Source organism: Diadema setosum, chromosome 15 (genome assembly GCF_964275005.1).
Source record: "Diadema setosum chromosome 15, eeDiaSeto1, whole genome shotgun sequence".
NCBI lineage: Eukaryota > Metazoa > Echinodermata > Echinoidea > Diadematoida > Diadematidae > Diadema > Diadema setosum.
In genome coordinates this window covers 12,840,734-12,863,727 of record NC_092699.1, presented here as the reverse complement: position 1 = coordinate 12,863,727, position 22,994 = coordinate 12,840,734, and the positions used below count along the sequence as shown (strand labels likewise).

Genomic DNA, 22,994 nt, shown 5'->3' with positions numbered 1-22,994 from the left:
AAAAAAAAACGGGAGTAATTATAATAATGATGTCAGGGTAATGATTGGAAGAAAATAATAACACCTGCAGAAAAGTAATGATGATTGAATGATTTTGATAAAAAATAAAGATAATAACGACAAGAAGAATGCTGTTTCAATCTTCTGATGTAGACCAGTAGACCTATAGACATCATTTGACCACTGATATGTATACAGTGACTGCTATAAAGTATCCTAGGCAGAAATTGATGAAAAACCTGCGATATGGAATTTCTTCTTTAAGAAGAGAAACAATTGAGTTTACTCCTTTCCTCTCTTTCATCTCCCTTTTTTTTTCGCACACACACACACACACACACACACAAACATCTGTCTGTCTCTCTCTCTCTCCCTCTCTCTATCTATCTCTTATACCTTTCTCCCGCCATTATCGGGACATCCATTCGCTGTTCTGTCAAATGAAATGAAAATACGAATTCGTACTTCTTCTTTATTTTCATTCACTAATTTGACTTTCTCTTATCTGGACACCATTCACAGCCGCAGAAGCAAACTTTTGCCTAGAAGGAGTAATATACACAGAACGGACAGCAGGGTCACTCTTCATATTTGTATAGTATACCAAGTCTATCAACAAAACAAAACAAAACATGCCTGGTCGTCTGCACGTCAGCACCAACGTGCGCGTCGTGCGCGGACCTGATTGGCCGGCTGGATGTGACGATGACGGCGGCGAGGGCGGCATTGGTACGGTGACCGGAGTCGACCAGGGCTTGGACACTGTGTCTGTTGCCTGGGACTGCGGAAGGAGCGGGGATTATGTCTGCGAAGCTGGAGTCAAGCACTGCCTTCGAGTGTACAACAACGCGGGTGCAAGTGAGTACATCACCTCTCAGGAAAATGACAATGATAATGTCGGTTAAAAACAAACAAACAAACAAAGAGCAGCAGCAGGTGTCATGGGACTCTAGAAGTGATCTGTTAGTTTTATTTTTGGTGCATGGTTATCAATGTCTTTCCTTTGTCATCGTTTACTTTCTCCTCTCCGTTATGCTGTTTTGCATGTTGGACCTTTATGTCGCCTCCAACGTTACAGGCCCTATAAGTAATTGCAACGCATAGACGCGATTCATTTTCTTTGAGAGAAAAATAACAAATGATATACATAAAGCGATGGCTTATGTCAACTGCATGGTCTGTGAAATTCGTGTTGATCTATGTCTTACTTGCATAGTAATATGATTGTAATTGATTACCGAGAACGCTACAACTCAAAGAAGTTTTTCCAAAATGTGTAGATCACAAAGACTATTGCATTGAACATCATGTTTTGGCTTTGTCAGTATTGAAATCATGCGGTAAGAATGAAACTAAACTGTAGTTATTGGAACGCTTAAAAAGAATAATAATGAAGTACAATGCAAGAGAAAGAGAATGTCATCAAGAGGCCAGCTGTGTTTTGAGGAAAAAAAAGAACAAACAAACATTGGGTTAATGAAATTTGTCGCATGATTTTTGTGACTGTGATTCAAATCAAATCAAGCAAGAAATTACCATGCCTTTATACCAGATACTTACCATGAGTATGTCACATGCGATGGCTGTTTGGCGGAGCCTATTCGCGGCATGAGGTGGAAATGTCTGGACTGCGAAAACTACGACCTTTGCACTACGTGTTATATGGACGGACAGCATGAGAGTAACCACGGGTTTGTTCGCGTGACGAATCAAGCCTCTTGTGGGTAAGTTATTGTGATATAATTTAACGCCTTGATGATACTGATTATAGTAAATATGATTGACATAACTACATGTACAACAACAATGATGATAATAGTAATAATTGGGACATAAGTATAACATTAGGACATCATAACATTAACATTACAACTAACTGTAAAATAGTAGATAAGAATTAAAATAGAGATACGAGTAACGGCACACTGTTAGATCTAGATACGTACGTTCCTACTGTCTTTGTACCGACATGTCGACGGCTATAGTAATAAATCTTATATCACTATTCAACTCTCATGTAATTTTCAAAGAATTTAGGAATTCACAAAAGAGAGTTTCTTATCTCTAGGCATTTGGAACGGAAACATTCTTAATAATGACCTTGCTAGGAAATTACTGCGCTAATTTTCATTGTTTGTAGAATTCCTGTACCAGTCAGGAAAGGTGCACGTACGGTTGGAGCTAGGGGATTCCTGCCAGGTACACTGGTCACCATTTGCAGGGAAAATGAAGGTAGGTGTTCAGTAGTCGATGCTGTTTTAAACAACTCGACAATTTAAAGAGAATTATCAAAATTGACCTATATACTTTACTTTGACAGCTCTAAAGGAAATTCAAGCGTAGCTATCTCAAATGTTGGTAAGTGTCAAAATTAGAAATACCAATAATGTCTTGATCGAGGTTTTCGCGAAAAACAGAGGAGACAACGGCAAACCACCCATTTGGGATGTGTTGGTTTGTAACTGATTTGACGGGTCTTATTATCCACCACCTATAATATGCAGAAAGCAGGACTTCTTATATTATATGACTGTATTATAGATTTTTTTTTTTTTTTTTGGGGGGGGGGGGGGCGTTGGAGCACCTTTTTTTTTCTAATCTCCCGAGTTGGGCTTGTGTCCCTATGAAATAAAGAAATAAAGGCTCTTTTATTGCAGTAATTTGTTTCTAAACATCATAACTCTTGCTCAACATCATAATGATAAAAAATTACATAGGCAGCTTATAGCACAAGGCCAAGAGAGACGTTACAGTAATTCAGTGTTGGTGATTATAATACAAGACATGACTTTTTATCAACATTTTTAAATGCAATGTTAACAGTGAATATCTTTTCCGAGTTAACCTATAAAGGATACAGAACATGCGCGACTGCATAACAGACATGAGTCATTCATGAACTCTTACGGGAATTGGATCTTCATGTGTGACGCGACACATCTTTGCTGCGTTGCCTAAACAATCCCCGTATTATTTGTTGTTGTTCATGAATTCAGTACTAAATTTAGAGTGATTCCTTTCGAATTTCCATTTTCTGCTCCAAACTCACCGAGGTCCAGCAGCGCTTTTGTCGGAACGAAAACTTTTGTTACAGTTTTCATCTTCATAGGTACTAGCCCAAACGTAATAGACTATATCTATTATATCTACTTTTCTGAGTAAAAACAACAACTGTTGTTCCCCCTTCATTGCTTTTCAAAACTTGAAAACTACCAGTGCCAGATATTGATTAATTCCTTTTTTGTAAACCATCCATTTTATCTCCTGGTTTTTATTTCACCAGATTTCACCGTTTTCTTTCAAATCCTTGACCTATAGTTTGTTATTTCTCTCTCTCTCTCTCTCTCTCTCTCGTCCCTGTCCGTCGCTATCAGAAGTTACTGGAGAGATCACCCATGTTTCAAGTTCCGGTGATGCAACTGTAAAACTGGATGGCTCATCTACTTCAGTGGAAAAGTTTAACGTGTATGTAAAGATTGACGATGACAAGAAGATCAGCGTCAAATCGCCCAAAGAACAGCCTGTCTTCATTGAACATCTTCCGTTGCTTGGTGAGAGTGGGGAGACTAAAACTAACAGTTAAATGGTTCCAGAATGTTTCTGTTTAGGGAAAATACAGTTTTGAGAGAAACTCTAAAAGTTTTATTTCTGTGCCTTTTTTGATGAATACATTAATCATGGAGTCCATAGCGTTTAATTGCTGTCTGGCCTTGTGCTCTGAGGATTGTCGGAGAAAAGCACATTCGAAAACGAAATCATTCAAGCAAAATAAGGCGTATACACGCAGGCCTACTGGTTGGGCAAGCTATATTGAGAATATAACTGTTTGACTGCTAATGTCAAACAGACGTACTTCTTTTGCTTCTTCCGTTCAAGTAATTGACATAATCTTAAAATCGATAATACATATACACGTTGTCTATAAGTATATGTATCTTTATGTACACCACTTATAAAGATATGTATATAATGTCTATACACGTGGTCTAATCCATTCATAGCTACACACTGTCAACGACGGTTGTTTTATTTTTTCTGATGTTACTTGCAAATTGCCTGTAATCTTTACAATATGCCCTGAATGACCAAAAAAAAAAAAAAAAACACCTCAAAATTAGAATCATTGTATCCTAATTGTGAGTCCCATAGCTTCCACTTTTTCCTATGCACATGTGGCACTGGCAGCATTGTTATTAATAAATCAGAAACCCAAATGCATACTCATCGCAGAAATTAATATATACTAAGATAAGGGTGAAGGCCTTTCAAAACTACATTGTATTCCATGTTAGAGCAGGCATGCGTTTACACTTCAGACACATTTTTATCATTGATCACATTTAGTCCTTGTTTTATTGCCTGTTTCTCATTTTGCTTGCAGGAGACGACCAGGACATCCATCCAGGTGACAGGGTGGTCGCCTCCGTACCCGCAGAAGAATTCGAACGACTTCAAAGACTGCACCAGTCAAAGTGGAGACCAGATATGATGGAGGTAAGGAAAGAGAGGGGGAGGGACATCACCAGACTTATAACACATTACTTTAAACTACAAACATGATATCCAAAATTGTTTTGAATTAAAAAAAAATGAACTTGAAGCTTACGTCGTACGACGTTTCCACTGACTGAATAAGAATCTACATCAGCTTACAAACAGTATGAAATGTCACAATACGTTTGTGTACGATACACGGATTCGCGCATTTTTTTTAAAGTGTACATTATTTGTTTTGTTAGATTCCATTGTCCCTTCATATACGATTTTGACGATACACATCGTTATGCACTTGTGCCGCTTTCTCCACATTTGACATGTGCAGCACTGAGTGGAGATTGCTCGAAGCTTGAAACACATGCTACCCAATTTTAGGGGCATATTCATTTTGTTTTCATCTGCAGGTGTTGGGACACATTGGGATTGTTTTTGGGGTCAGAAGTTACGGCTGTTATGTCACGTATGGAAACGGTTCCAAAATCATTCTTAACCCGGAAGTTTGCGTGAAGGTATGTTACCGCGGAAGGTCATCGAAGATGAAGTAACTCTAATCAATTTGCCAGAAAAGTTTTTTTCAGTGTTTTGTTGAAGTTGTTTTGTTAAAGCTGTCGTTTGTTTGCAAAAGCAACTAATGCATTAGTTTTTATTTTCTTTTTTTTTACTGACGATAAAGTTATGATGCTTTAATAACTGTGTTCTTAAAGATTTTGTTTATCTCTCTATTATCTTTTTGTTGAAGAGGTACTCGAAGATATTCAATTGCTTGTTGATATTTCAGAATGTAATCCTATCTTTTATAACCAGCTCCATTTGTCTGGAGTGAAATTATTTTATCGATAGCATAGTCACGTAATCAAATTGTTGCTGTGACTGCATCACTTAAGTTTTAGACTTTTCAGTTTTCAATATTCCTGTGTTGCTGTTATTCACAAGCCAGACCAGTGGACCCGTCAGTTTTACTTTAACATGATTTATTTTATTTCAGACTAAAACAAAAACAAAAAAACAACCTTTACTAAATTACAACAGCATACTTATGCTATATCATAAATCGTGAGTAATATGCATGACAAGTCAGTAAACGATTAGTGTACATCTCATTGTGTTGAGAACTTGCCATTGCTGTTCTTGTTAGAATACCTTCCATAGTACTTATCATTCAATTTTTTATTTTTTTCTTCAAAACTGTATAATACCAATCTTATTACAGTCTGTTTATGATCTGTCACACTGATCTGTGTTTTGATTGTCTTTGTTGTAATATGTATGTGTTTCCTTTACAATACCATAGTTGCACAACTTCAGTTGGCTGGACATCGTGCGAATCAAGGACGACGTGGAGACGTTACTGCGAATGCAACAAGCGTTTGGACTTTTGGCAGGAAACTTGGTTGATGTACATAAAGTCCATAATAATATAGTATCATATTGAAGATGTGCTTCTGCGCATGAAGACTGGGTCAGGGAAAAATACAGGCCACGGACTGGATGTACATGTATTACTGGAAAGAGACAAATCTAGGGAGGGGTTGTGAAGATTTAAACGAATAATCAATAATAAGAAGACGCGGTTGACGGAAATACAGAAATGAAAGGTACTGTTATCATATGCATAGCAACCGAAAGGCATACAGTGCCTATGTCTTCTAACACCAATGTCAGTGTATGTAATAGCTATAAGAGAGATTGTATTCGTTGATAAGTCTATAACACATCTCATGACAAAGTCCAAGGTGGCCAAAAGCACGTGAATATGAATTATGAATAGACCATATGACTATATCATTATACGTGATATACCACAATGAGGGTGAAAATTAATTCTGAGTTCTTCAAGAAAATTTTAATCAGTTGGTAATACCATGCTGATTAACTGTATATATTATTTTCTGTAAGGAGTTTAGCTTTTCTTAAATCATGTTGTTACTACCAGTGTGATTTATTTACATTTTTACTTAAGCAGTGTATTCGCATTGTAATTATGACAATTGAATCATTACCTTTATTTTTCATATATAAATAAACCAAATGATCTTCCTTACAATTTCCCGGATGCAGTGGCTTGGACGGGAAGTACAAGTGCGCAAAGTCCATGTCGACGGAAGGTTGTCGGTCCGTCTCGATACAGATGTGGATATTCATCCTGCCTGTGTAGAATACGTTCGCCAAGCTACTGTTGAAGGTACACTGTATACGTTCGCGCATGACAGAATACCCGTTTTACCAACAACATTATACTTTTTTGCCCTCAGGTAGAATTCTGTGCGTAGTACTGAATCAGACTTTGGGATAAGATACGTTGTAATGTAAGAAGAAAAGAGCGTAAAATGTGCGTAATCAAATAACATGTAATGATTTCAACTGAAGGGCATTACAAAATATATAGAGTTCTGTACAGTAGGCTACTCATATCACAACAGTGGGGAAAACTGAAATGATTGCATGACCATGTTCTATTACTATTACACCATGGTGATACTTTCTCTTAAATAATTGCTACCAAACAATCAACTTGCAGCCTGTCAAGTTTCACACGTCTTTATGTAATTGTATTGTATATCGTGTGTAAGGTATATTATGCATAATGTATGATTACATATATATATATATATATATATATATATATATATATATATATATACCGGAGGCTAGTGTGTTACTCAACAATATAAGAATGATAAACATTCCCACTATATGTGTATAGGCCTACATCGTGAAGGTAATTCGTTGAGAATGCTCTGACCACCCCACAAACACCATTCCTTCCTTTGATGGGGATTCAGAATGTACCGATGTGGAAGCAGAAGCGACCGCATCTAGAGTGAAATCATCGAAGAAGAGGTCGACTTCGGATGATGGCTCTTCCAGCGACGACGACGGAGACACCGACGTGGATGACGAAAAGACAAAGCTCCTGTTCGACGCCGTACGATCAGGAAACCAAGACGTAGTGCGGGACATGCTGGCTGCTGATCCGACTCTGGTGAGTTGTCATTCTTACGCAACCTATTACTTGACCTACTGCATCATTCTGATAATGAACAGCAGGAATTAGTCGATGATAAGTCGATACAGCGCATTATCACCAAGCACGGTATCAAAACGCTCAAACTCACAACACATGTCACAATATTCTTCAGACTACAGTAATCCCCAAAAGCTCGTCCAATGGAAGGCCAAGGAAATAGAATTTGAATAACAAATAAGATGAGCAAATAAGCACGCCATTAACCAAGTGAACAGAATTTGCCCGTCTTTTCACCTTGTGTATTGCCGTGATTATAAGATTTTTCTCCTCTTTCCAAGAACAGGTGAAAGCCAAACGCCACGGTGCCGGTGCAATCCACTACGCTGCGTCTCGCTCCGAGGTTGCCCTCAAGATGCTCATCGAAGCAGGGGCGGATACCAATATGAAGGACAAGAAAGGCAGCGCTCCGCTCCACTACGCTACGGAGGCGTAAGTGTCATTTTAGTTTGTGCGTGTACTTTGTAATATGATACATGGTTGGCTGATAATAACTTATAACCACTTTACACTAGTGTTATCAGTGTATGGATGATACTTCGAACTATTGCACTTCTGCACCTTTTCGGATTTCAGCTCCGAAGAAACAAGTAATGTTCAGTTGTGCACAAAATGTCAAGAATTTGGCTTAGTGTATATAATTTTATAATAGAGCATGACCGGTCAGATTATGTTCTACATTACTTATACCGTAGAATCAGTTGAATTTAGCAATATGCGTAATGTTTATTATTTACAAGAAATGGCGTTTAGTATTTTTGTTATTAGTGCTTGGTCACACACTATACAATCCTATGGTAGAAAGTAAAATCGTTATTCATTACAACCTAAGTCAAAGCATAGCAACTTGCCGGACACCGTGAAAAAAACAAACAAAGATTATTCTGCTAACTATTGTGTACTCTTCAGCGTCACCAACCAATACCCATTGCGTTTTACATTTTGAGACATCAGATAAAGTTCGTGTGCTCCGAGTTTTAGTTGAGATTTACTGTAAATGTGAAATAGTGAAAACACTATCAGATAAATTGAAAAGAACTCTTATTGTTTCGCTTTTAGCATTAGACAAATAAACCAACAAATTACGGGTATCTGAAGATCTTAGCTGTGCTAGCACTAAAGTAGTTGTATGTATGGATGTGACTGCATGTTTATTTGAATAAAAATGCTTTCAATGACCATCCAGGGCCTGCAGCAGTCTGTGTTGATAAGGCTTGGATAAGGTGTTTATTACAAAATACTAGTAGGTTGTGACTTACGAGTCTGTTACTGACTCCTACTTTGCTTTGAATTCAATCATTGCGGCAGAGACGAATCGGAATGCATTCGCCTCTTGCTCGACAACCAGGCCGACGTCGACGCTACGAATCACAGGAAGGTGACCAGCCTGCACGTGACGGCCACCAACGGCTACGACGAGGTGGCCAGGATACTTCTCCAGGCTGGCGCTGATGTCAATGCCCAGGAAAACCAGAAGTTGACCAGCTTCCACCTCGCTGCCGTCAAGGGCTTCGTCGAATGCGCCAAGGTCTACATCGAGTTCGGGTGCGACATCAACGTGCAGGTGGGTAGTAAAAACAAGTCGTATTTCGCAGCAGCTGTGAGTTGATCTTTCTATGTACAATGTGCTGTGTTTTGCCTATACATGTAGGTCCTTTCGAATGGCTCTCTGTCTCTCTTTCTCTGTTTGTTTGTCTGTCTGTATGTATGTATGTATATGTATGTATGTATGTCTCTCCCTTCCTCTGTCATTAACATTCGAAGTCAATCTACAACAACAGTCAGCTAATGTTGTACAAGTATCTTCAATAGACGTAATCATACAACTGGTTGACATAAGTGAGGAGCGTTGTACTTTACCATGACACTCGTCAAGTTCAGCTGCACAACAGAAAGCGTAACGAACGCTGAGGATATTACACGCACTATCATTATAGACAGCAATTAAGATCTTTTCCCCATTTTAGAAGATAATTTCTAACTTTATAATCATACCTTGCCCTCAAGCTACCAGCGGCAGTTACTAATCCGCAGTGTAAGTTATTACAACCTTGGAGGTATACATGTAATAATTTGCACATTATGGCCGAATACATTGGGGATTTAAAAAGCAACGTAAAATAGGTCTGGAAGAGAGAGAGATATGTATAAGTACTTTTTGATATGCATATCAATTATAATTATCATTATTATCTTGATCATTATTATTATTATCATTATTATTATTATCATTATTATTATTATTATTATTATTATTATCATTATTATTATATAATATACATCACATAGTATGATGTATCAATATTTATCTCGAGCTATTTCTCATCCCTTTATAATTTGTTTATGATTCAGGATAAACACGGGGACACGCCTGCACATGATGCCATACGAACAGACAGTGCCGTTTTCGACATCATCCTGAAGGAGGAGAAATTTGACCCCAGCATCGAGAACAAGAAAGGGTTCAACCTTATTCACTACGCTGCACTGCGTGGGAAAGCTGCGTGAGTACTGACTGTAGTCACAGCTACAGTCTACTAAAGACACTAGTCACTATTAAACTGTTCTTTGTTTGTCCCGACACAGTAACATCAACGATATTTTTTTTTTCATAAAGCAACTCCCCTCCCCCGCCCCATTGTCCTTCACCGCAACATGCCTTTAGTTTAGATGTTAGATACAGTATTAACATGAAAGCCACAGTTTGATTAATTTGGCTAGAAAGGAAAATCAAATGATATCGGATTTTGCCTTCTTTGAATAGAGTGTCAAAAATAAAAATAGATCATAAATTTGTCCGTTTAATTTTGTGCGTATCGCATTATTATGATTTTTTTAATGAATAATCATGTTCTGAATCATAGAAAGCGATAGCTGATGCAAACAACAAGCACATCGATTTTCATCAAAATTCGTGTCCATCTGGTGCGCGGCCGTTAGCATGTTAGGGCCTAAAGGTTGTCAGATATAGAGTTAAAATGCATTTAATAATCGGGAAGCATATAAAAGGTTTTTGAAACACCGTAACGAGAAGAGCGTTGTGGAAATTACACGTAAAGGTTGTTATAAAGTAAGAAAAAAAAAAAAACAAAGGACACACATTCAAGCTAAAAATGTACAGGAGAGGTATACAGAATACCTGGAATAGCAAGACGATTTTGAGGCTCCGTCCTGCAATCGAGTTATCCTCTCTCAACACTTTTGATCACTTTTTCCCCTCGACCTTTTTGTGGCTACATGCAGGCCTCTCGCCAAACTGCTGGACAGGGCGCCCGCTTTGATCAATCTGCAGAGAGATGACGGACATGCAGCCATCCATATCGCCACCTACAACGGGCATCTAGATTGTGTGAAGACGCTCCTCGAACACGTAATGTCCAAGGCTATGCTGGTGTTGAACAATAATGATTTCCAGATTAATAGCAGGGTGTTTGTTTTTTTGTACCAAATCATTTGGGTCCTCTCCCTGTACTTGATTGTGAGATGTACGCCTACCAAGAAAGTCGAGTTGGAATCGATTGGAAATATCTATTGCAAACTCCTCAATTGATATAAATTAATTGCAAGTTTTCGTTGCCAGAAAGGAAATTGCAATTGCAGTTGATTTGCAATCGATTGCATCTTTCTTGTAATGGAATCAATTGCAATATGCAGTTTATTGGATATTGCAAGACTAGCGATCGATTTGGGGGATTTGCAATACAATTGTATTATTGATTGCAACTTTCTAGCAATACCATGGGCGTAAATCCCGGGGGGGATGGGGGGGATATATCCCCCCCTGAAATGGAGGAGGGGGGGATGGCCTGTACAATCATCCCCCCCTGAAATTTGAGAAAAAAATGGAGGAAGCAGAAATGTGATTGTATCAATTTTGGCATATTGCATGACGTTCGTACGCCCGCCTTCAGACAGGTTACAGAGCTGAACAGTATTTTATCTTGTAGGATAATGTATACATAATTTTCTCAAGCGCTCGCTCGCTTCGCTCGCTCGCGAAGAAAGTAATATCGACATAAGGTATGGTCCAGACGTTGACAACGTCAAATAGCATAGGCTTACATGTAAACATGCTATGAAGCGAGCAACTCGGGACCATCTGCAAATTATGTACGAAAACAAACAAACAATAACAAAAACTATACCGCCATAATTGACCCCCTCCCCCCTCCATTTCCTGAATCATTCCTGAAACGATGATGACTCTGATACATCTATGGGCATACCCAGGGATGATGTGGGGCGTCGAATCTATCTCGGGGTGGGGGGGGGGAGGGGCATTTGCCCCGCCCCTACGGAAATGTTGGGGGCAGACAAATCTTTTGTCCCCCAAGCAATTCCCGAGATGAGGACAAATCTCGAACTTTCTTTATGGAAAATTGGACAACTACCGCCAGAATTATGCACCGGATCGCTGAATTGCAATCATAAATATGCAAAAGCTCCGCTACTGGGTCCCTTTCGATAGACTTTGTACACTTTTGAGATTGACGTTTTATTTCCTTATATTTATCAAAGAGTGTGCAGCAGATCTTTCACTTACAAAAGCTCCCTCATATATGCAGAGGCGTCGATGGAGGGGGAGGGGGATGGTTCCCCCGTAGAAGCATTGGGGACAAACAGATCATTTTGCTTCTCCTCGTAACTCCCGAGATGTGGAAATGTTCTTACTTTTTTGATAGAAAACTGTCTAAATATTTCACCCAAAGATGGCTGAATTTCAATTCTGAAAATACAAAATCTCCCTCGCGTAAGAGGGGGATAGGCCTAACCCCTCCCATACCCTCCTCGTTCAGTCATTTCTACTTAATACACTTTAGATTGACAGATTTCAAAATGTTTCATCTATAATGTGCACCAGGTCTGTTACTTCAGTTTAAAGAAATGCAAATGTTCCTTGGATGGGAGGAGATATACTTTCAATTAACGGAGGGTCCCCCCTCCCTAAAAAAAAAAAAAAAAAAAAAAAATAGTATACACTTCTGTGATTGAAATTTCCCCAGATTACATCATAAATGTGTTTACGAGATATTTGTTGCTGCCAGTAATTGCCAGCAGTTGCGCCCGGTACGCCCCCATCCCTTAATTTCCGAAGCGAAAAAAGTACAGCTACAAACGGCAGTTTTTGAATTGTAAAATGTCAAAATTTTCAAGCTCGCTCGCATTTAATCGTCATGCCATTCTCCTGATGTCGCTGCCGGGTAATTGCCAGCAGTTGCGCCCGGTGCGCCCCCCCCCCCCTTATTATTCAAAGCGAAAAAAATATAGCTACAAACGGCAGTTTTTGGACTGTAAAATGCCAAAATTTTCAAGCTCGCTCGCTCCGCTCGTTCGCATTTAATCGTTATGTCATTCTCCTGATGTTGCTGCCAGTAATTGCCAGCAGTTGCGCCCGGTGCGCCCCTACTCCCTTAATTTCCTAAGCAAAAAAATATAGCTACAAACGGCCGTTTGTGGACTGTACAATGTCAAAATTTTCAAGCTCGCTTGCTTCACTCGCTCGCATCTAATCGTCATGCCATTCTCCTGATGTTGCTGCCGGGTAATTGCCAGCAGTTAGCGCCCCCATAATTTTCAAAGCGAAAAAAAAATATAGCTACAAACGGCAGTTTTGGGACTGTAAAATGTCAAAATTTTCAAGCTCGCTCGCTTCGCTCGCTCGCATTTAATCATTATGTCATTCTCCTGATGTTGCTGCCAGTGATTGCCAGCAGTTGCGCCCGGTGCGCCCAACACCCCCTTAATTTCCAAAGCAAAAAAAAAAACAAAATTGGCTACAAACAGCCGTTTTTGGACTGTACAATGTCAAAATTTTCAAGCTCGCTCGCATTTAATCGTCATGTCATTCTCCTGATGCTGCTGCCGGGTAATTGCCAGCAGCTGCGCCCGGTGCGCCCCCCCCCCCCCCCCTTTATTTTACAAAGCGGAAAAAATATACCTACAAACGGCACTTTTTGGACTGTAAAATGTCAAAATTTTCAAGCTCGCTCGCTTCGCTCGCTCGCATTTAATCATTATGTCATTCTCCTGATGTTGCTGCCAGTGATTGCCAGCAGTTGCGCCCGGTGCGCCCCACACCCCCTTAATTTCCAAAGCAAAAAAAAAAAAAAAAAATTGGCTACAAACAGCCGTTTTTGGACTGTACAATGTCAAAATTTTCAAGCTCGCTCGCATTTAATCGTCATGTCATTCTCCTGATGTTGCTGCCGGGTAATTGCCAGCAGCTGCGCCCGGTGCGCCCCCCCCCCCCTTTATTTTACAAAGCGGAAAAAATATACCTACAAACGGCACTTTTTGGACTGTAAAATGTCAAAATTTTCAAGCTCGCTCGCTCCGCTCGCTCGCATTTAATCGTTATGTCATTCTCCTGATGTTGCTGCCAGTAATTGCCAGCAGTTGCGCCCGGTGCGCCCCCACCCCCTTAATTTCCTAAGCGAAAAAATACAGCTACAAACGGCCGTTTGTGGACTGTACAATGTCAAAATTTTCAAGCTCGCTCGCTTCACTCGCTCGCATTTAATCGTCATGCCATTCTCCTGATGTTGCTGCCGGGTAATTGCCAGCAGTTTGCGCCCGGTGCCCCGCCCCCATAATTTTCAAAGCGAAAAAAATATAGCTACAAACGGCACTTTTTGGACTGTAAAATGTCAAAATTTTCAAGCTCGCTCGCTTCGCTCGCTCGCATTTAATCATTATGTCATTCTCCTGATGTTGCTGCCAGTAATTGCCAGCAGTTGCGCCCGGTGCGCCCCCACCCCTTAATTTCCAAAGCAAAAAAATTTGGCTACAAACAGCCGTTTTTGGACTGTACAATGACAAAATTTTCAAGCTCGCTCGCTTCACTCGCTCGCATTTAATCGTCATGCCATTCTCCTGATGTTGCTGCCGGGTAATTGCCAGCAGTTGCGCCCGGTGCCCCCCCCCCCTTAATTTTCAAAGCAAAAAAATATAGCTACAAACGGCAGTTTTTGGACTGTCTAATGTCAAATTTTTCAAGCTCGCTCGCTTCGCTCGCTCGCATTTAATCGTTATGTCATTCTCCTGATGTTGCTGCCAGTAATTGCCAGCAGTTGCTCCCGGTGCGCTCCCCCCACCCCCCTTAATTTCCAAAGCAAAAAAAATTTAGCTACAAACAGCCGTTTTGGGACTGTACAATGTCAAATTTTTTAAGCTCGCTTGCATTTAATCGTCATGTCATTCTCCTGATGTTGCTGCCGGGTAATTGCCAGCAGTTGCGCCCGGTGCGCCCCCCCCCCCCCTTAATTTCCCAAGCGAAAAAAATATAGCTACAAACGGCCGTTTTTGGACTGCACAATGTCAAAATTCATGATCGCGTTCATGATCTTCAGTGTGAGAATGAATACAAGAAGTTTCTCTAAATAATACCATTTTATAGGCAAAATTGTTCAATAGTAATCTACATAAAATGTACTGCTAACTTAAACATATTGGACTGTTTCAAGTCGATAAAACACGCAAAAAAAATGCATCATATTGCACCATTTACAACATCAATATGCCAAAAGTTCTCACTGTGGCAGGGGGAAACCCCCCTCCCACTTGACCCCCCCCCCCTCGCTCGCATCACTCCCTCGCATCTAACCGCTCCCCCTAAGATCAAATCCTGGCTACGCCGGTGATAGGCTCCACTATTTAGTAGGCCTTCACAGTGATGTCGCACAGGCGGAGCAAGAGCTGAAATACCACGATGTAGTCATTCAATTATCTATGAATATTTCTTTTTCTTACTTGTTTTTTTATAGGAAAAAAACCTCAAATTTCACCAAAAGTGTGCACCAGATCGCTAAATTTCAGGTCTGAAAATGCCAAATTTTCCTCGTGTGGGAGGGGGATACCCCCTCCCACACCCTGCCCCCGCTAGGCCGCTCCGCTCCCTCGCACAGATATTCAAACTCAAAGTCCCTCCCCTACCCCCCCCCCCTCCCCCCCCCCCCCCCCCGTCATTAAAACGGAGCGATGCCCCTGGGATGATTGCTTTACTGACTTAAATCTACAGGAAAATATCTTCTACGTTATTACATACAAAGAAATGGATATCCTTATTAGCATTTTATTGAATTTATTTGGGCATTATTCAGGGCTGCGCTACGTCTTTGAAAGGGGGGGGGGGTGTCAAAATCGCCTGTCAGTCAACAAGAAAGAACATCAAAAGACAAGAGAAACAACAACAAAAAAGTCTTCATACTTTTAAGGTCTAGTTTCCGCCGAAAGTCGGCTGACAAGCAAAAAACAAACAAACAAACAAACAAAAAACAAGAAGAAAAAGTCTTCATATTTTTGCTACCACTTCCCTCCCACTTTGCATGGAAAAGAGTGGGACATTTGATCCCTGTAAAGTATGTGTATGTGGGGGGTGGGCAAGCTTCTCCCCCCCCCCCCCCCTCCAGGGGCTGCGCCGGTCCAGTTATGGGCTTGTAATCGTGGTGATGGTGACTATCACCAATCATCCCCCCCACTCCACAGTACGGATTTACGCCGTTGAGCAATACCCCTTGTTGACGAGTGAGCAAACGATCAGTGGGCATATCGCAGCGAGAATAAACTCGTAATATCGTCTGTTGCCTCAGAAAGAAACTGAATTTTGCCTACTCGCTTAAAAAAAAGATATTAAGAGTAATAGATAAGCCTTATGGGAAGAAAAAGCATCATTATTGTATACTGTGAATCCTACCACTTTTCTGTTAATATGTTTAAGAACTCTATGAAATGTCATACAAGTTGCAGTAAATTATGTTGATTATGCGGAGGGCTATCATTAGGACACGCGGTGTAAATAGATCGTTTGAATCAAGAATTTTTAATTCTCAAGGTTAATGAGGGTTCATCTTTTTATGCAAGCAGTTACATGTATATCAAGTTCTATGATCGAGCTTTTATTGAAATCATTTTCAAGGTTTGACATAAATTTCAATTCATTTGAAATACAAGAGGAGAGTGCTAAAGAAGACAACATATTTTGAGGCAGAATCATTATTTGAATAATAATGATTATTTCTTTGGATAATAATTCTGAAAGGAATAATGTTTTTTTTTTTTACCATGCACGACTTGAACTGTCATACTGTATTATATTCAAAGAAAATTTGCTTACGCCATGCACGCATTGATATGCATTTTTTCTGTCTTTAAATATACTTTAAATTCTTAATTTTTGTTTGTTGTTGTTTAATCTATATTCCTTCCTTTTGGACACCGGTCCTGACACAATTGCGACCCCAACCTGGAAAATATGACGGATTGATATGTTAACGCACTGATGAACCTCTTTTTGTGCCCTTGAAAATTTCAATGTGTTTGTTGTTGTTTTTTCTATGTTCCTTCCTTTTGGACACCTGACAGAATTGCGACCCCGATCTGAAAAATACGACGGGGGAGACTGCACTTTACTTGGCCGTTAAAAAGGGACACGCCGAGGAGGTCGAGAGCTTGCTCGCGGCCGCCGCGGACGTCAATATTCCCGCCAAAGACGGCAACACGTGCCTACACACTGCGGCCATACTAAGTAACGACAGCTCGTCGACCGTAAGCGAAACGGCGACGTTACGCGAGGTAAGTCTGCAGTATTCATATTAGCATTCTTCTTATTGGTATATCATTATTGGAGATAGTCATTGTCATCATAGATATCATAATTCTGTTTCTTTCTGTCTTCATTTCTTTGGATGTATATTTTCACATTTGAATGACAAGCAAAGCAATTAGCACACATTTTTCACATTTAAATTTAAGAGGACTAAGGAAGACGAAACTACACCATTCACTTTGATTGGCATAATACATTAATTCCAAAGTTGCAATATTAATCAGCAATAATAATTTTGAAGAGGTGTTTAGGCTCACACAAAATCATGATAAGTTAAAGAGTTTAACTATTTTTTTAATGGAGTATTCACTTCTTGACTGTGTTCGTATTAAAAAAAAAAAAAACATACAGCTAAAGACCAAGTACAGTAAGTACGGAGTAACCACGAGTGCAGTGGCTCTAGTCTGCTTGCTGACGGAGAGAGGCGCCGATATCACGGCCAGAAACAAGCAAGACAAAACGCCTCTCTCCCTGCTCGGAGATGACATACAGACCCTTCTAAAGAAGATGGCTGCTGGAGAAAGGTATATAGTTATGTCATATACCTCCACTATCTATCTCTCTCTCTTTCTTCCTTCCTTCCTTTTTCTTCATATCTCTCTTACTCTCTGTTTCCACACACGCACACAAAAAGTCATCTTTGTGAATATCTATTATGTATGTTCGTACGATTTATATTATATGAAATATGTTTTGTGTATCAATTGCTTAACTGTTCGTCGCTCCAACTAGATGTCAACGTACCTTACAATCATATTACATAATAGCCTGTGACATAAGTCTTCATGACTGCAACTAAAGGAATGCATTATTCTTGTTCATCTAGAATAATAAATATGTTCTTTCCTTCTGGTGTAATCCCGCATGGTGTAACATCCTTGCAGATATACGTAAATCGACGTCTGTCACCACGGTGGTCACACACACACACACTCACAGACACGCGTTTTTGGTTACAATTTGTATCTACTTGCATTAAAACACATAAAGGTAAAATGTTTTCATACACACATGTAATTTATCTATAATCTATCTAATCCGTTCCTTTAGTTAAATAAAAGAAATTGTTACAAAGCATATTATGTTCAGAGGCCGTTGTCCAAGTCAAGCGTTTTGCTTATTGATATACGGTCTCCTCCACCTGTACACTTAAAGATCTGAAATGATGTCAGATGATTATATATTTGTAAAGCGACATTTTGTTTATATTTTCCTGACTTGTGAATAATAGGCCTATGTTCGATATTGTTATACTTATATTTTGTTTCGTACAAGTGGAGAAATAAAACTTACCGAAACTGAAACTGAAACTAATTTATGTACACATGTGTGTGTGAATTCATGCGTGTCTACTTTGATTCAGGAAATGTGAAAATTACATCATAATCATTGAAATAATAAGCCAATATTATTCGCTTTTTTTAAATTGTGTTGGCTCCCGGCTACACTTTAGATTGAAAATAACCATGCACATTATCATTTATGTTATGGAGCTGAGTGAATGAATGTGGCTGATCTTTGTCTCCGAGTTTATCATCAATATGTCATGACGTCATGTTCTCTGTCTTCACATACCAGCATTGACTTCGAGCCTACACACACTTTGCAGAGAATAGACTCAGTGGAGGGTCAAGCAACAATTATAGGTATCGAGCAAGAATCTTTCTTCTGCCTTTATTTTTCACTCCACTTTCTTAGTCGGGGTTTTCTAACAAATTCTCTGTATGTGTTAAGTTACCAGCAGTAGTGGATGCATGGAAATGTGTTTACGTGATCAAAATTGTTAATCTTCTGAATAGCATGCAATTTTATGTGTATGTGCGACAACATTTGCAGGATACGTAATGCTAGCTACTTATCTTTCACTTTGCTTGTATTCAGGAGTTAAGAAAGGAACCAAACAGCCAAAGTCTGTCTACCGCTCAAGAGAGGAGCGCCCTATTTTGTCCGAAATTGAAGAATTGCTTCTTTTTCTTCTTTTTTTAAATTTCCTTTATAGCTCTCACGCACCCAAAACCTTTGATCTCAACCACTGATATTTGATATTCATTCTTGTGTTTTTTCATGATGACACAAACCAGAAATCAATCTGTCGATATGTCTTTTGTACTCATCTTGAAATTCGTTTTGAATTGAAGCTTGAATAGAATGGCATGCAGTGAACTGAATTCTCTAGCAGCACTGCACGCTCCATTCAAATTGAAAAGGGGCAGCTATCTCTGTCCCCTCTGAATGTGTATCAATATATGACACAGCTTATATTTCGATACCCTTTTCTTTGTCATCGCCACAGAGGGTCTTAGTCGGATATCCGTCGGCGAGATTCAGATGGAGGAGCTGATCGGTACCGGATCGTTTGGTGACGTTCACAAGGCAAAGTGGAGAGGGACCAACGTAGCGGTTAAAACCATACAGATTGACGAGGAGCTGCGCGAGCGGGTTGAACAACAACTATCCGTTCACAGGTAACTACTATGGTTATCAACAACATCCATGAACGATTGTTACCACACGGATAACAGCCTTTAGAAGTAGATACAAACAAGCATGACATTGTATTTCCAACTATAAACAAATTGGGAAATTGCCAAAGCAATAAGTGTCAGAATTTCTGTACCAGTATGAATATCGTTGGTGTTGTCATCATGGTCATTATCATGTGTAAGTCGAAAGGAACATTTTCTCAATAAAATATCCGGATATTTATGGGAAAGACTAGTCGTCAATGTTGCATGTGTTTGAATTATTGCACTTGAGACGTCTCACCATTTTGTTTTTGATGTTACTGTTTCGTCCAGGCAAACCACTCATCCTAACATTGTCGAACTCATGGCTCTCAGCTACAATCCGGCAAAATCTGAAATTATCATCGTCATGGAGTTCATTGACGGCCAGAATCTCCATGAACTGATTTTCTTCTCCGAGGACGAGGACGAGGTAAGGTTAAGGGGCACGCTTATGCAGCTGGTTGAAAACAAAAATATCTACATCGCGAAATTGAGAAAAGATCTTATAAGAAGGGTCGAGTCGTACTGCTGTGTATATCACAGGACTGAGCAAAAGAAAAACAAACCAAAACAGAATAAGCAAAGAAAGCACAACGAATACTCGGCTCTGTCGGGACATGGGCAGTGGCAGTGATATAGGCTCCTCAATAGCCCTCAGTGCTAACAGAACTGTGCTTAAACTGAAGAGTCCGCGTTGAATAGCAGCACATTGGTCTTCTTACTTTCTTCTTCATGGTATTATCATAATTTTGATTAAAGGTGTGGAATAGCAGGAGTAGCAGCAGCAACAATAGCAGGTTTTATTATAGTGGTTGAAACAGTCGTAAAAGCATCTTGTTCACTACTCGCCCCTGTTGAAATGATGTTATTGGACCCTATATGCCATGAATCAGAATTGTGTCATCAACGTCAACTTCACACTTACCCCTTTTCTGTGCCAGTGAGTCAAGCGTGCACAAATTTCATATACTTGCCTATATGGATAGGAGGTAAATGTGGCACTCAAAGGGTTAAAGGCATAATTTACCATTTGCAGAAGAAACAAAAACCCAGCATTAGTGCTTTAAAATAGTTCTAAAATGTCAGTTATGCATAGAAACAACCACTGTAAAAATTTGAATCTGTATAATCGATGTTAAGTATTATTGTTAAATACACAAAATGTGAACAATAGTTATAATAGAAATGTTTCCAGACTAAACCGTCTACAGTTACGGTTTAATGAGAAAAATACTGATATCTCCTTATACTTTAGGCCTTATTGCAAAAATTTTATATGGTAGGATGTTTTCTGATACAACAGACCTACACATATGCATCAAATGTGATATCTTGAACATTTTTTAAATCACTGCTCCCAAAGGTCAATAGGACCTTTAATGCATAGCGAAAAAGGAGAGATTTGAGGACGAGGCAGAAATCAAGAGAATGTGGCTGCAAAGGTTGGTACATGTGAGTGCCTGATGTTTTAATGCTTTAAGGTCAAATGTACTTTTTTATATTTAGGCAACAGCGATGCCAACTCTATGAAATAATAGTTACTGAGGCCCTGTGTGCCATTGTTTTCTATGATATTGTATGTTCACTTTACTTTCTCTTTGAAATATCCATGGTGGAACCAAGGCTTGCTATGTTAAAGGACGACAGATGTTTTTGGTGTTTTTTTTTTCTATCTGATCATCATGCCTTTGAATCATAGATCGACCTGAGTAAGGCAGACAAAATCAGCATCGCTCAGCAGATTTGTCAGGCCATCAACTTCATTCATCAGTCTCGGATCCTGCATCTCGACATTAAGCCTTCCAACATCCTGGTAAGCTTTTGTAAGCTTTTTCCTAGACAATGTTGGAGGAGGGGCAGATAGCTTGCTTGACATCTCACTATGGTAGCATTTGGGACATCGAGCAGAGGCAGATCACGATTGATACAAACATAAACAAAAAAAAAAAACCTAACTGCCCTGCTGGAAAGAACACAGCGTTTCACAGTGTTTTCACAGTGTGTTTACATAACTATAGGCGACCATGTGAAAACGCTCGAATTTAACAATGTGAAGATGATTTCACACTGTGGTTGTGTGGTTTTCACAGAGTATTCAAATAGTAGTGCTTTGTTTCACACTGTGAATTGATGATTCACATTAAGTTCACACTGTTAAAATGCTCAAATTTAACTGTGAAGAGTGTGTTCACACTGTGTCTACACTGTGTTTCCTCACACTGTGAGCAGGGCAGTTATGTTTTTCGTGTATCAATCGTGGTGAGATCATAGGCTAGTGCTTTTACAGTAGAAGGGAAGTGAAAATCGAATCTAATGCATTGTGTGGAATGAAAATCGCCATGCTGACATGCAATGACGGTAGATTTTCATCTACCTTGCTTACATATAATATGAGGGGGCGGTGCGACTGTGTGTGTGTGTGTGTGTGCGAGTGTGCGGTGTAGGGCCTTATTTTGTGTATGTAACTCATACAATTCTTTTTTTTTTTACTACTTAATTGTGATAATGAATTAAGTGTAGGGCCTGACATCAATAGGTATTCTTCTGATTCTTATATAAATTCCATTTTCGTTATAGCCGTCATCATGATTTTTCCTCACAGATTGAGAGTAAAGACAAGAAGCCTCACTTGTCCGACATCGGCCTCGCGCACATCAACTACACCAGCGACACCCTGGAGTCCAGCTTCGGGTTCCGTGGCACGCCCTACTACGTTCCGCCGGAGGCCGTCGACCCGTCCGTTGAGGACAAGGTCAAGTTCTCTCCTGCCTACGACATCTGGTCGCTAGGTGGCGCACTCCTCGAAATGTTCACGGAGAAGAGGCTTTGGGGAGATGACATGGAAGGGGCCTACCTCATGGTTACTCTGATGACGGGCGAGGCACGGCCCCCAGTTTTAGACAACGCAGATCAGAGACTGAAGGAAATTCTCGAGCCATGTTTCTCCATTGATCCAAAGAAGCGCCCGACGGCGTCCCAGTTGCTAGAACAGTTCCAAAAGCTTAGGCCTACGTAAACCGTCTCCTTCCTCTATTATCTTGCTTTCCTATTGGTTTGTTTGTATGTTTGCTTGTTTTTTCCCCATATAGGCCCTATTTATTGAGGATCCCATTACATTACGTTGTCGGTTCTAGTCTGACAATGAATGATGCATGTCATTGACAGAGTATTTTAAATTTCCTTGTAGTTATTTTACATGCTACTTTCGATTGTCATAATATTGTATGCATGATCTTAACTGTTTTTAAAAGCTCTGCATATAAAAGACAGGTATTGACCTACATTGCATTTGGAAAATCAGTTGAAAGTTGTATTGCATGGTAGCACAATACAAAGCGTTGCGAGACAAGTATAAGTTAGG

The 22,994-nt window shown here is 39.8% G+C and overlaps 1 protein-coding gene across 1 annotated transcript; it reads left to right on the top strand.

Moving 5' to 3' along the window:
• Nucleotides 1-578: 578 nt before the first annotated feature.
• Nucleotides 579-22,684, top strand: LOC140239058 (uncharacterized). Its single transcript, XM_072318953.1, has 20 exons — nucleotides 579-858; nucleotides 1,553-1,724; nucleotides 2,141-2,232; nucleotides 3,375-3,551; nucleotides 4,382-4,494; nucleotides 4,902-5,006; nucleotides 5,789-5,893; nucleotides 6,556-6,679; nucleotides 7,281-7,480; nucleotides 7,809-7,954; nucleotides 8,831-9,086; nucleotides 9,875-10,026; nucleotides 10,766-10,892; nucleotides 16,883-17,092; nucleotides 17,478-17,650; nucleotides 18,705-18,772; nucleotides 19,420-19,591; nucleotides 19,925-20,063; nucleotides 21,333-21,446; nucleotides 22,236-22,684. The coding sequence occupies exons 1-20, from the start codon at nucleotides 633-635 to the stop codon at nucleotides 22,647-22,649; spliced, it is 3,285 nt and encodes a 1,094-aa protein (XP_072175054.1). The 5' UTR covers nucleotides 579-632; the 3' UTR covers nucleotides 22,650-22,684.
• Nucleotides 22,685-22,994: the final 310 nt, after the last annotated feature.

Excerpts from the sequence above, each read along its gene's own strand:
- LOC140239058 (XM_072318953.1), top strand. The coding sequence starts at position 633 with ATGCCTGGTCGTCTGCACGTCAGCACCAACGTGCGCGTCGTGCGCGGA. Across the intron at positions 3,552-4,381 it reads TGAACATCTTCCGTTGCTTG|GAGACGACCAGGACATCCAT; the intron begins GTGAGAGTGGGG and ends TTTTGCTTGCAG. Across the intron at positions 5,007-5,788 it reads ACCCGGAAGTTTGCGTGAAG|TTGCACAACTTCAGTTGGCT; the intron begins GTATGTTACCGC and ends ACAATACCATAG.